This window comes from Hesperophylax consimilis, chromosome 6 (genome assembly GCF_061612785.1).
Source record: "Hesperophylax consimilis isolate HC1 chromosome 6, BYU_Hcon_1.0, whole genome shotgun sequence".
In the NCBI taxonomy this organism is placed as follows: Eukaryota; Metazoa; Arthropoda; class Insecta; order Trichoptera; family Limnephilidae; genus Hesperophylax; species Hesperophylax consimilis.
Window position 1 is genome coordinate 23387769 of NC_142841.1, and position 11919 is coordinate 23399687.

Sequence of the window (11919 nt, forward strand, 5' to 3'; positions counted from 1 at the left end):
CATTACTACGCTTTCCATGGAAGTAAACATTCGAATGTAGACTCAAGTCCATTTTGCGTCCTTCTGCCTCTAATTTCTATGTTTTCTGTGGAACTAAACAGAACAATCCCAGTGCTCTCATAATTATTTATTGCATTCCTGCAATAAATAATGATGAAAAAGAGTATTTCCGTGTATGAATGTATGACGAGGCTCAAGAAACAGAATTGTTCTGAAGAGACTGATGGAAACATAGGTGGTGATATTATTATTGAAGACCTGACCATGTCACTTACTTATTTATTTACTTACATTTACCTTACCTCATCATTATACTACTGAATGGACTATATAGGGATGGAAAACAGGTGGCAAATGAAGTAGCTTCTTGCCTCTTAAAGTGGATATACAGCGATATGGGGAATAACGTTGAAGAAATAACCGTATGGTCTGACAACTGTGCAGGTCAAAATAGAAATATAACAATAGCCATATTCTACGTATGGCAGGTTTTATAAAAAATTAAAAACCTCAAGATCATTCATCTTAAATTTTTATTACCTGGAAGTAGACTCTGTCCATTCAGCGATTGAAAGGGCAAAAAAAACTACCCAATTCCAAATATTTTACCGCACGACAAAAAAAATTAACGGGAACAATTCATCAGATATTGCAAAACTAATAATCAGTACATTGTACACTCAATGAACTGAGAAAATTTCAAATATTTAAATTCCCTTTAAAACTGGTTCACAATCACCTTTTGTATATCGAAAGAAGAACACGAATGGTAATGGTTTCCTAATATCAACGGTATTATGGCTACGAGCTGACGTAAATGTGTCGGGGATGCTACTGTATAAAAATGGTTTTCAGGAAACTGAATTTAAATATTATTATATTAGAAGAAAAAGGAGAGGTGTTTTGAGCGGTGACCGGATAAATCATCAAAATGATAATTCATGATTTTTTTTATTTTTATTATTTTAATATAAATCATAGTTACATTAATACATACATTTTTTGCAAAATATAATATTTAGGTACATAATTTGTCATGTATACCTTATCAGAAAAGAGGAGCTCTTGTGCCTGATAAGGGAGCCACGATTCTTACTTCAGTGATTCAATGTTATGTGTAAAATATAAATATAATATATCCATATATTTTTTTAATATAAGTTTTTTTTTGAAAAAAAGTTTGATTTTATTGATTTGTTCTTGTTGGTTCGTAATACAGCGCAATTCGGAAGGGAGATTATTGTAGTTTTTTATGGCGAATAATAATGATAATTTCCCATTTTTTAAAAGTTATATAGAGTCATGAAAAGTGATGGTAAAGTGAAGAACAAAATCTCTATTAACTGGGTTAAGTGGGTTAGGTTAGATTTAATTTATTTTTTTCATCGTTTCTAATGACTTTTTAAAGGTGTGTTGAATTGTCGATTTATCATGGAACCGTTTTGAGCACCCCGGAGGTATTGCCCCAGGTAAATACAATTCCAATCGCATTAAATACACCAAATTTTGGTGTCTTACAAAAGATGTTACAGTGGGTACCAGAGCCACTGCACTTTTTTTACACTTATTTTTTTTTAATCTTTTTTTTCTCTGTCAGATGACGAAGATATGGAAAATACCAATAATTTTTAAAAATAATTATAATTAAATAAAAAAATATATAAATAAAATAGATATTTATATATACCGGTTATATAGTTATTATTTTACTTCCAAATGAAATTTCAACATTGATCTATTTTATTTATATTTATATTTACCTAGTAAATATAAATATCTATTTTATTTAAAGGGAAATATAAATATAAATAAAATAGATATTTATATTTACCTGTTATATAGTTATTATTTTACTTCCAAGTGAAGTTTTCAACATTGATCCCTTTATAATATACCATGTGTCATACCAAAATATTCAATATCATTTTGAAGCAGAAGGACTCAAGTCCACAATGCTTTTTTTAAAACATTTTTTTTAGGCTTTGCATATAAAATATTTTATTTTATTTTCTCATTTTCGATACAAAATTAATTGATTCAATAGGATAAAAAATAAAAATCAATTATCATGAATATCCGCAGAAGTTATGAGACCAAACTTACAGAAAAAAAAAGTATTTTGGCTCTCCTGAACATTTAGCTTTTTGGACTTGCATCCGTATGCTTCTCGGGTACAGAATTTGTCGACGGTTTTTCCGGCAGGTGTAATTCAAATTTAGTAAAGATTAATGGAAGATATGTATAGAAGTTTTTCATTTAGTTTACACCGTACTTTGCGTTTGAAGCACCGGGTAATCTTACAAAATTAAGAAGGTCTGGTTATCTCGTTTAAGGCAGGATTAAGAACGCGATACTTTTCTACTATTAAGCTGGCTTGCCTTTAATTATGGAAGTTTTTAAGTGATTGTAGTTTTAAAAAGTTTTTTTTAATATAAAGCGAAAACTCGAATGAAAAGAAGAAAGTGTTATTTACACTAACCCCATGCAACAGGCCTTAAGGAAAATTATTTCCCTCACGGCCTATGTCATATTTGGTGATGCTGTGTGAAGGATCTTTTTAAGGAAAGAATGGAGAGGAAGATCTGGGAAGGAAAAGAGTATTTGGGGTGGGTAAGAATCTTAGGGTTAGTGTGTCCAGGAGTGACGAACGTATGAACCCAAACCTTCCCCTGCATGACGCACGGCTCGAGAGAAATCAGCTGAATTGGTCAAAGAGAATCCACGAACCAGCTTCTGACCTGAACAACCCGCACCCGGTGAACCCGGATACCCCTGCTAAATCACCAAACGTAGATAACCACTTGGGGTGATCCATGGCAGAGGTGTTGGTTATCAAATAAATAGTTCGCGGGGTGGCGGTACCCCTAACCACCTCCAAAATTGATGCCTCCTTATGTATTTATTTACATGTCTTAAGGAATAATATGAACTACACATGTCAATTTGTCTGTCCTGGAACGGTAAACTTTCCTAGTTGGACAGGCAAAGCTTCCTAATATGTAATTTGTACTTTCTTTTGTATCTATCTGTAAATAAATAAATAAATAAAATTTAATTCGACTGGCAACTATATGCCAAGTCAAATAGAAAAAAAAATAATGTTAGGTTAGCAAATCTACAAAATCCATTTTTTCTATGTATATAGCCATTGGGACAGTGGGACTATGGCGTCTCTTTTGGAGTAGGAATGTTGTACGGCTGGAGGAGGAGGACACTTGCATAAATAAACCAATCACGACACTTATTTATTTTCGGAAAAGTTGACAGCCAATCCTAAAATTGACCCACGAATAATGACAAAGATAGATAACTCTACCAATGTACCAATTATGAACTTTCCACAGATAATAGTGAATGATAGAAGATAGAAGTGTGACAACATAAGTGATTCTTTTTTAACAATTATTTTTACAAGCAATAATTATTCGCCTGAAACACTCATCCACATTGAAAAATCTCCTGATAAAAGATACATGACGCCAACGGGACCCGTTGACCCTTTGTGCTATGCATAAAAAAATCTTGTCTTAAAAACATTAGTTTACCAAAAAAATAATAATTGATTCTTTTTTACTTACAATAATATGTCGAGGGGGGCTTAGGATTCGAATAAAGTTGAAATGGACGGGAGTAAAACTTACTGATATAAAATATTGCTGATTTTGTAAGAATCTCTTCAAATTATTCGTAATCCGGTTAAAATCATGATTTCAGGCCTTTAACGATTGAATAGATACGTTTTCTAATTAAATTTCGTTAAAAAATTAATGTGTTATCGCGATGTTGGAATACGTGTTCATGAAAATTGTAATATTATCGCTTTTCGTCATTGTATATTATCAGGAAAAATGCAGGTACATGAACACGTGTTCCGATGTATTAGGAATGTACTAAATGTTTAATAGGAGACGGCCTGCGATCCCGTTTCTAACAGGATTTTAATAAATCAGCAATATTCGTTTTTTTCCGTGAGGATAGATTGGGCGATCTAGTTTGAGAGCTGTTGCGTAGTGAATTTTAATTTTATATCTCGTATAGTGTTGGGTTAAAAATTTAAATTTAGTAATAATTTAAGTTGCGTAAATGAGTTTGTAGATACCTACTGTAGTTGTTTAGAATTGGTCTTGCAAATAGGGAGATGAAAAGTAAGCGATTGTCTGCTATCGCGATTTGGAATTTGAAGGATCGTAGTTGTTTTGTTGTGAAGGACTCTGATAGGTATTATATTGAGCAAACCTTTTGGTATTATATAGAGATACGGTAGAAGATGGTTCGAAAGTTCAAATCTGGCCACTAAAACGGATAAAGTCTTATCAAGCGATGTTTATGGAGGCGGTCTTTCGCCCTGTCACGTTTAGTTACTTTTTCATTATACTGTAAAATTGTACGTACAATTCAATCCTCATACAGTCCTTAACGGTATCTACCTATTTGAACTGTAGCCATTTTGAATTTGTTTCAACACAAAGAGACAGTCTGACATCTGTCACGACCAAATCCCGCTAAAGGTTCGTTCTCACTCAGTTGCTATAAACATTATTTTTATAAAGGAGATAATTCTTAAATGGTAACCGAAAAACCGGGAACAACAATTTTTTGGATTGATTCAGCAGTGTAATAATATAATAATTAATCATAATTATTGGCAGCCGTTCACCAAGAAATAATTTTTTTTTAAATAATAATTCAAGAAACAGTAGCTTACATTGTCCAGGGAAAATGTCTTATGCGAGCTTATTTCAAATAAAATAATTAAATTAGTCCGCACGACATTTATACTACAGTGGATATTTTTTGTTTTTTTAGCTATAAAATTAAAATTAACTAACTTACCTATTCTAAAACTTCTATAAAAATATTATATTACCTACGTACTAATATTTGGACTTCACAACATTGAGACTGATTGAGGCAGAACACACGAAAAGCTACAAGACTTTTAGCTTCCTTAGTATTTACGGGGAGTTGATTGAACATTTTAAACCTTTATTATAAATACTGTTTTCTGTTGCCGATAAATGTGTCTTACAGAAAACCTAAATCGATGCAGCTTCTCGTAGGATAGTCATGGACTGTATTATTAATACTAACACCTATGTAATCTGGTAACATTTTATATTTAAACACTAGGTAATTAAAAATTCAACGTTGCCACACACTTAAAAGATTGAGTTGACGTTGCATTGTTTTTATCCTAGTGTATCTGCTACACCACAATGTACACCTCATGCCTCTGTTCTAAATTATTTCCAATACTTTTAAGTTGTGTTTTATTCACTTGTGTAGTAGTTTAGGTGGGATGCTACAGTGGTATTGTAGACCAATTTCGTTGTTTTGACGTCTAATTTTCTCCTTATCCAAAATAAGAAGTTAATTTTTTTGTTTAAATTTCAAAGTTAGCGCTAAGTTTTAATTTGCTATCTATAAATCCCAAGTATTTGATTTCTTCTGCTTCTCAATATTTTGACTGTCTATGTTTATAGTAATAACTTCGTTTAGTGTTTTTACCTAACTTACCTAACACCATGAATTTACTTATAGTTACATTTAATTTCAGTTAGATATTTCATGAAGTTTACTTTGTATTTTTGTATATTATGATATTGCATCTTCAAAATTCAATTTCCTTTGAATTCGCTAGATTTGTAAATAGGTAACTACATAAATACCCCCTACTTAATTTTAAACCATATATATATTAGGTAAGATTTTTTGTATCCAGAAAATATACAATTTTACAGATATGTGACTATCTCGATTAAAATTATTTTTCAAACTTTCTTCAGGCAGGTAGGCAGCATTGTATTGAAAAAATGCGAGTTGAAAAGTCCAAATAAAAACAACGATTTCACATTTTCAAAAAAGTGTCAGAAATATGTAAATACATGATTGTCGATTTCATACCGCCCCGTGGGGCAACGGGCTAAATGATAAAATGTTTAGATTATTATTATAGGATATTAAAAATATTATTTATTTGTTTGTAACAAGTACTATATACTTACATAAAACGTCTATTATGTATTTAGTGTATATATGCTATAATATAGCACATTAGGCTACAGTTTTAATTTATCAAAACAGATTCTAATGAACTTTTACGTCTTCCAATTAAATGTATAGTGTTATTAGATTCTGATGAATTTCATATTATTTGAACAATGCAATCAGAGATTTTATTTTTCTCGTGAAGCCATATTATTCATCACGAAATAATCTTCAATTTGAATTATTAGTCGTAACCGGTTATTGCATGAAACAATATTATATTTCACGTGCAATTGTAACACATAACATCTATTTCCTATTAAGGCAATAGGGATTGAATACTTTTTTTTACAAATCCTATTAATTCGTATCGAATAACCGGTTGAAGGACCAATATTTCAAACAAATGCACTCTTTCAACAAGTCAATCCCATTTATTATCCAATCAAATCCATATTATATTATAATGTAACTCTCGGGTTCGAAATTTAAGAAATAAAGTTTAATTCTGTAAAATAAATAATTGTAGAAAATGATTCCGATTGGTAAAACAAGCTCTATTTATATCAAATAAATTAGAGACATCATCTATTGACAATTAGCTGCATTATTAGTGAGCAAATCTTGATATCATTGCTTCAAACCTTTTTTACCATGATTGTTTGTACTGATTTGGTTAAACGTAACGTAAGTAATAATCTAAGCTTTCATAGATGGTGGTAATTTAATTATTTATGTTATGCTTTAAAAACTGCAAACATTCGACATAATATAATGGTACGTATCATGAATTACGGGAAAGAAACGAAACAACTGCAAGCAGCGTTTCGCGCCATTTGCGGTTGCTTAGTTCCTTTCCCATTAGTTGAGGATCAGTTTAGATTATTTTATTTTTACGCTCCCTACGATCCGGGCGGCCCTCAATTCCATACTATAATTATTATGAAATTTGCCCATAATAAAAGCAAAATATAAATTCGCCTTCAAATGATGACTTAGTTTAATGCTACGTATGTATACGCGAGCCGAACTGCCAAACTGCCGAACAACTTATGGGAGAGAAACAAAGCAACCGCAAAGGGCGCGAAACGCCGCTTGCAGTTGCTTGGTTCCTTTACCGTAATTCGTGGTTCGGTTTGCAAATGTATAAGTAAAAATCAGAAAAATTGAGACAAAAATCTTACCGACTTTTTTTGTTAAAAATATTTGGTTTTTCACAGAATTTCTCTATTTTCTTGGCCAGAAGTGAAAAAAATTCTGTTCCATTTTTGGCACTTCCTAGCTCCCCCTCCCCCTTTTAAGGTTGTAGTTCTTTTTTATCTCCTTTTCGGATGACGTCTGGACTTATTTTGAAAATTGAGTTAGAAACCAGAGATGAATACCTACCAAAATTTTAAACCCCCTATGGATTTCAAAAAATGTGTAGAATTATTCTCGTATGAAATTCGCTAACTACCCCCCACTATGGAGTTAAAAAATTGGGAGGAATTATGGTAATTATTCATCTCCCCTGAAATTTCTAGCCACCACCCCATCATGGATTCGAAAATTTCGGGTATATAATATTAATATACCATCGCTGATTTTGCACCTGTAAATATTTTTACGACCAACCGATTTTTTCACCTAAATTTACCGATTTTCATTTAGGCGATATGGCATCACTGTCCATCTCTATCTCTCTCTGGTTTATTTATGATCTCTCTATTCTTCTGTCAAAAATAGTATTACGTGTTCGTAGGTTATTGTTTATAATTCCGGATTTGAGATTGATTTTGCTCAATTGAAATTATTTTACTATGTGTTTCTCTATGATAATAAGCTCTTAACTCTAATAATGGCGATAGTTTTAGGCGGAGGCCTTTCTGGGCTATCTGCGGCATATTACTTGACAAAAAAATATTCAAACACAAAATTTAAACTACTTCTCTTGGAAGCTTCGAAGAGAGTTGGAGGATGGATTGATTCGGAAGTTAATCCAGGCTATATCTTTGAGGCAGGACCTAGAACAATCAGACCTGTGGGGGCGCAAGGGATAAACACCCTCAACATGATTGATGAGCTGAATTTGTCCGACAGAGTTGTTCCCATTAAACCAGATCACCCTGCAGTCAAGACCCGAATGGTCTACGCAAATAACAGCCTACATAAGTTACCTTCGTCATTTATGGAATTATTGTACACAAAGAAACCTTTTTCTAAACCCTTGTACAGGGCCATACTCCATGACTGGAGATCCGGGCAGCCGCCTGAACTCGAGGATGATAGCATGTACAATTTCGTGGAACGAAGGTTTGGAAAAGATCTAGCTGACTACGCAATAAGTCCCATGATCTGCGGTATATGTGCCGGAGACGCTAAGGAAATTTCAGTTAAGTTTCTCTTGAGTAATTTGTTTGAAGTTGAACAGAAACACGGTGGCATAGTGAAAGGCTTGTTCAATGGCGGCTTTAAAAAAACGAACATCCAAAAATCTCCCGAGATGAGTTTTCTAGCACGGAGGTCCAGACAAGAGAAATGGAGCATCTATTCACTGGAAGGGGGACTTGAGGTTTTACCTAAAACTCTTTACGAGACGGTCATCAGGAATGGGGGGAAAATATTTCCAGAACATCGAATCGAAGAATTAAAATTCTATAATGACAACCAGAGAGTTTCTGTAAAAATAAAAGAAAACTATTCATTTTGTGGAGATCATTTAGTGAGCAGTCTTCCCGCCTACGAGCTGGCCCGACTTCTAAAGAAGAATCACTCGGAGCTGTCTGAAGAATTAGCGAGCATTCCATTTGTTGATGTGGCTGTTGTGAATTTGCAGTACGATGCTAAGGACTTAATCAAAAACGATGGATTTGGTTTCTTAGTTCCGCCATTAGAAAACTTACCAATCCTTGGTGTAATTTTTGACTCCTGTTGCTTCAAAGATCAGAAGGGAACAGTCTTGACAGTGATGATGGGGGGGAAATGGTTTGAGGAACGCTTTGGAAACAATCCAACAAGTGAGCATTTATTAGAAGTTGCAACAACGCAACTCAAAAATATTATGGGTATAACGGATAAACCAAACGCATTTAAAGTGAATATTTTGAAAAAATGCATTCCCCAGTACATAATTGGACACCATGATCGCATTAAGAGGATTAGGGAGTACATTAAAGATAAGAGTCTCCCGATATCTCTGTGCGGGTCTTCCTATGACGGAGTTGGTGTCAATGATGTGATTTTATCTGCCAAGACTGCAGTAGGAAACTTCTCACTGCATTAGGAAAAGCTCAATAATGTGGGTAAAGTTATATATATTTTTATGGTGGAAAGAATTTACTAAATTAATGTTCAAATTGTTTAAATTGTTGTTAAAATAAATTTTTATCTATTAATGAATTTAAATTGCATTTTATTTTTATAATTTCTACAAAAAACACAAGGTTTTTTATATTTATTTATAATTAGAAAAAAAATCGTGGTTTGTCTCCAATAAGGAATTCCAGTAAATTTTTTTATTATGTTCTTTCACCTTTCTAAATTGAAGGCCAGTATTTTTTTTTAAATGTCAATTTCATAGTGAAAATAATTTTCACTATGAAATTGACTTTGTCGGTAACAGTGAGGTCAATCCTACGCGGGACGATATGAAAACAAAAAAACACAATTTAAATATTCAGCAAGATTTTCAAAAATATGAATTCTTTGAAATAATTGTAAGCCGCAGTAGTGACCCATGTGGCGAGTATACGCAACGCAACTCGGCATAAAATTGTCTGCATTCTTAACCCATTGGCCTCAAACCCCGCAGCCCCGGCGGGGGTGTATGGCTATGTCTTAAACTCCAACCATGCCGGCTCAGCGGGTCTGAAATGTGGCGGCTTAAAACTAACATACAGATGACATCTGGGTTTCAAATTTTAAATGCCAATCGCTTTACAGATGAAGCATTCATTTCGTAGTGTTGGCAATAACACGTGGGTAAAGTTTTTTCCTGATAGTTTTGTTAGCGATCAGCGTTATAGTGATTAAGTGAATTGCGAGAGGTTCTGGCAAAAACTTTTTTTTTTTAAAGTTATTTTTATATACAAATTTACTCATATTATTATTTTTTTTTTTAAACTCAAAATATATTTTTTACATATCTTGATCCAATAAAAAAAAATTATGTTTAATCAAAAAATTTAAGTTATATTACATTTAGCACACCACAGCAGATTTAAAAATTTCGGTACAAAATTAATTCGGAGTTGAGGGTCATTTTTTTAGCTCAACAATTCGGGGTTCAATGGGTTAATGCACGCAGCCGGCCAACCTGTGTAGCGGTTTAAGTGCTGTCAGAACGTCGACCAATCACAGTGCGTTTGACTTTCTCATGGTTTAAGGACAGGTCGTTCCAGAGGATTTGAACAATTCTTCAAAATTCAAATTCTTTATAAGTTCAAATAACAGAACTTGAACAGGACTTTAACGTTGAAATTTCATATTCTATGAAACATCAGAACCTTAATCTGTTTACATTTCAATTATTAATTCTGCGTGTATTTTTGTAGTACCGTGTTCTGCCGGTAGAACCGTGTACAGTTACTTTCCCCAGACAGTATGCAAAGCACTGCACTGGAGAAGTCGTCCTTTCGGCTGGTGTGAATTTTTTGGTGACTGTCGTGTTGTGTGCTTGTCGGTTTTGAGATGGCTGATTTTCGTGAACAGTTCCAAATGACCCAAACTTTTTATCCAAGGTCGTCATAGGTGGCAAATCATGGTCCTATAGATAAGACCCTGAAACAAAGCGACAATCAATCCAATGAAAGACTCCAAATTCACCTCGCCCCAAAAAGCTTGTCAAGTGAGATCAAACGTCAAGACAATGCTGATTTGTTTTTACGATGTGAAAGGAGTCATCCATTCAGAGATTGTTTTTCATTTGAGAAACACAAACATTAGTGGTTCCCAAATTGGAGTTTTCCCCGTACCATCATCCTTATAGGCCGATTTTAACATTTCAAAAGTTTCTGTGCTAGTTTTCAAAACTTCACGGCCGTGCACTGTTCACGAAAATCAGCTATCGCAAAAACAACTAGCACACAAAACAACCATCACCAAAAAATTCTCACCAGCCGAAAGGATGACTTCTCCAGCGCAGTCACTAGCATAATGACTGAGGAAAGGTAGCTGCACATGACCCTACCGGCAGAACCCTCTACTAATAAAAACTAAGCTCCCCGTAACATCAATTCTTTTGGGTACCCTCTCAGATATGAAAATATATTTTTTAAATGATACATAATAGTTTTCAGTAAATGAAGTCTAAAAAATATAACAATACACATTTTGTTCATCTTTATTTATTCCGAATATGTAATACATTAAGCACAAGCATGTTAAATTTTGGGTTAAAAATGAGATTGGCTCATGTATGAAATAACAGGGTTTTTTTAAAACAAGTTAAGTCACAAAATTATTATCATACAAAAAGTCCAACCCTAAGGAATAATATTAAAAGTACATAAAGTATTCTCTCATCTTAATTAAATTATTAAAAAGTAAGCTTAAATTTTAGCCTAAAATTATCAGCTGTCATTTATACATAATTATCTCAAATTGTTAGCTAAATAAGCAATTGCACTGAATAAACCCTAAACAGTAATATTATATATATGTATATTACATTGGAAACTAGATAAATTAATTTATTCCAATATAAATGCATAAAATCATTTATGAAACACAGTCGTCCAAATTGAGGACTAGCCCATCGGGGAAAGGGGAATGAACCAAGTTGCACAGAGCGCGGAGGGGTGTGACCGTCTCCCTTTCTGTAATTTTTCAATAAAAAATCTGACAGTATACAGGCAACTCACATTGTAATATCACCATTTAGTCTGTGAAAATAAAATCCGCTTAAGAATTACTAGTCTTTTTTACAATGGCGCACAAATTGTTAGCTGCTTA

At 33.3% G+C, this 11919-nt stretch overlaps 1 protein-coding gene across 1 annotated transcript; it reads left to right on the plus strand.

Moving 5' to 3' along the window:
• The first annotated feature begins 7678 nt into the window (after positions 1-7678).
• Positions 7679-9372, plus strand: Ppox (protoporphyrinogen oxidase). The gene has a single exon (XM_089632850.1). The coding sequence runs from the start codon at positions 7826-7828 to the stop codon at positions 9248-9250; it is 1425 nt and encodes a 474-aa protein (XP_089488976.1). The 5' UTR covers positions 7679-7825; the 3' UTR covers positions 9251-9372.
• Positions 9373-11919: the final 2547 nt, after the last annotated feature.